At 35.0% G+C, this 2,500-nt stretch overlaps 1 protein-coding gene across 1 annotated transcript in view; it reads right to left on the bottom strand.

The window, feature by feature from the left end:
• ssr1 (signal sequence receptor, alpha) overlaps positions 1-1,116 on the bottom strand; it is a 14,037-nt gene extending 12,921 nt beyond the window's left edge. Inside the window, exon 1 of the mRNA XM_080049816.1 lies at positions 980-1,116. Within this exon, the coding sequence (XP_079905942.1) occupies positions 980-1,049 (70 nt within the window). The 5' untranslated portion in view covers positions 1,050-1,116. The remainder of the gene's footprint in view (positions 1-979) is intronic.
• Between the last annotated feature and the right edge of the window lie 1,384 nt (positions 1,117-2,500).

Raw genomic sequence — 2,500 nt, forward strand, 5'->3', positions numbered from 1 at the left:
CCAGCATCAAGATTGATTTTTTATTTTTTTTAATGTTTCCCCACTTATTTTGTTAAGGGGAAGATAGACTAAATATCGGAAACAACTCATTGATGTGAACACCACACGCAGAAAGGCACAAAACAGTAAAACCCAGACCCAGCCAGTAACAATAAATAATGGCGATTTAAATGTACTTATATTTATGAATACATTTGATAAAGAGTATTTGGTTCGATGCTGCGTTGCCTGCCGTAGCAACAAAACACACTTTATTTTTTTATATTATTATATTGGGGGGGAGGGAGGGGGTTATTTAGGCAAGGCAAGGCAAGTTTATTTATATAGCACAATTCAAACACAAGGCCACTCAAAGTGCTTTACAGGGGCAAGATTAAAATACATAAAACACATTAGAAGACATTTAAAAGCGAATGAAAAGAATTGTATTTAATCAATTATATTTTAATTTAATTTTATTTAACCTTTATTTATACTCGAGAGATAGCGTTGGGCATTTCTGATACAAATTTCTATTGTGGTGTATGAATTTATAAATAAATGTAACCTATTTAATAACATAGCTGTACTGATTACGGTGCGTAGATTTAAATGTGAAAGTATCCCGATAGTTTTTACAGTTAATTTAGACTTAGAGGAATATAATGACAGCTAGAAAGTTAGCGTAGCCACTTAGCTTCCCGGTTAGCCGCTAAGGACACGTCAGTCTAAGCGGACGGGTAAACCTGCTAACACTTATAGCCCGCTATATCTAACATATCTTGACATTTAAAAACACACAAAACACGCTCCATACTCCAGGAATACGCTGTAATACTGAATAAGCATTTTACTATTAATACCTTTGAGCTCGCACGTGTCAAACGGCCCTTTTTCTCATTGCGGCTAGGTAGCAGCTAACAGTAGCATTTGAGAGCTGTACATTGTATCTTAAAAAAAGCCACGTTAAGGAGATATTTAGGATCATTTCGAGACCTACCATTGATGAGCAGGGTCGCCGGGAAGGCTAGCAACACCAGCAGCAGCATTTTAGGAAGAAATTTCATCATTTTGAAGTCGAAATCAGTGCGTGTTTCATTCAGTGAATCAGTGACAGACAAGACAGGCTGTGTGAAGGCTGCCTCTACAACTTCCGCTACTATACCACGACGCATGCGCAGAAGACGCTGATGTCAGGTAGGTGTTACGGCGAAATTTGTCCGACTCCCACCTTCATCAAATTATTAACATACCCTGCGTTCCTATTAAATTCTCTACTATTTAGTATGCCAGAAAAAGATTTAGGATGGATGTCCCAATACATGCACTTCAATTGTAGTATGCTGAAAATACATAAATGCCCCCACTAACTCCAATAGCATTTTGGAGTATTCGTCTTTATTCTTGACATTTCTCGACATAATGAAAAAAAATCTTCCTTATCTGTTTTTTTTTCTCTCTCCTGTCTGTGGCCCTAAAACTCTTCTGTACTTTAGTATGTAGTGTATTAAAAAGACTAAAACTCTTCTGTACTTTAGTATGTAGTGTAGTAAAAAGACTAAAACTCTTCTGTACTTTAGTATGTAGTGTAGTAAAAAGACTAAAACTCTTCTCTACTTTAGTATGTAGTGCAGTAAAAAGACTAAAACTCTTCTGTACTTTAGTATGTAGTGTAGTAAAAAGACTAAAACTCTTCTGTACTTTAGTATGTAGTGTAGTAAAAAGACTAAAACTCTTCTGTACTTTAGTATGTAGTGTAGTAAAAAGACTAAAACTCTTCTGTACTTTAGTATGTAGTAGTGTAGGAAAAAGTAGTAAAATTATTAACAGTCTCCAAGACTTGCACTTTGCTGGAAAAATGTGGACGCTCCAACACTGGCAAAGTGGATTACAGAGCTCTCAAGCTGGATTGGACTGGAAAGATTGACTTATATTGCTAAGGGCAAGAGGAGGGACTTTGTTGAGCTCTGGGAGCCATACACATAGCTGTCACGACAGATGAAACTTTTTTTAAATTTTTATTTCTATGTATAATGTATCATATTTTTTTATTCTTTTAAAAGAAAAGTAATTTATAAATGTTTGTTCTTAAAGGCCTACTTCACCGGTTTGAATATGAAGGTGTATTGAATTCTGAGATCCTATGTAGTATAAATGTGCAAACATTTTTTAAATCGGTTCATCCTAGCCTGAGAAAAGGCAGAAAGAGTGTTTTTTTAACCCTATATTTCTCTTTCTCGTGACATCACAGAAAGAGAAATATAGGGTTAAAAAAAAACGTACTTTGTAAATATTACTGTGATGACGGTAAAATACATCACAGTAATATTTACAAAGTAAGTTTTTTTTAACCCTATATTTCTCTTTCTGCCTTTTCTCAGGCTAGGATGAACCGATTTTAATTTTTTTCGCACATTTATACTACATAGGATCTCAGAATTCAATCCACCTTCATATTCAAACCGGTGAAGTAGGCCTTTAAGATGGAGCAAAGTGTTTGTTTGTGTGTGTTGTTAAAAAA

Source organism: Ammodytes marinus (genome assembly GCF_949987685.1).
Source record: "Ammodytes marinus genome assembly, chromosome: 21".
NCBI classification, from domain to species: Eukaryota; Metazoa; Chordata; class Actinopteri; order Uranoscopiformes; family Ammodytidae; genus Ammodytes; species Ammodytes marinus.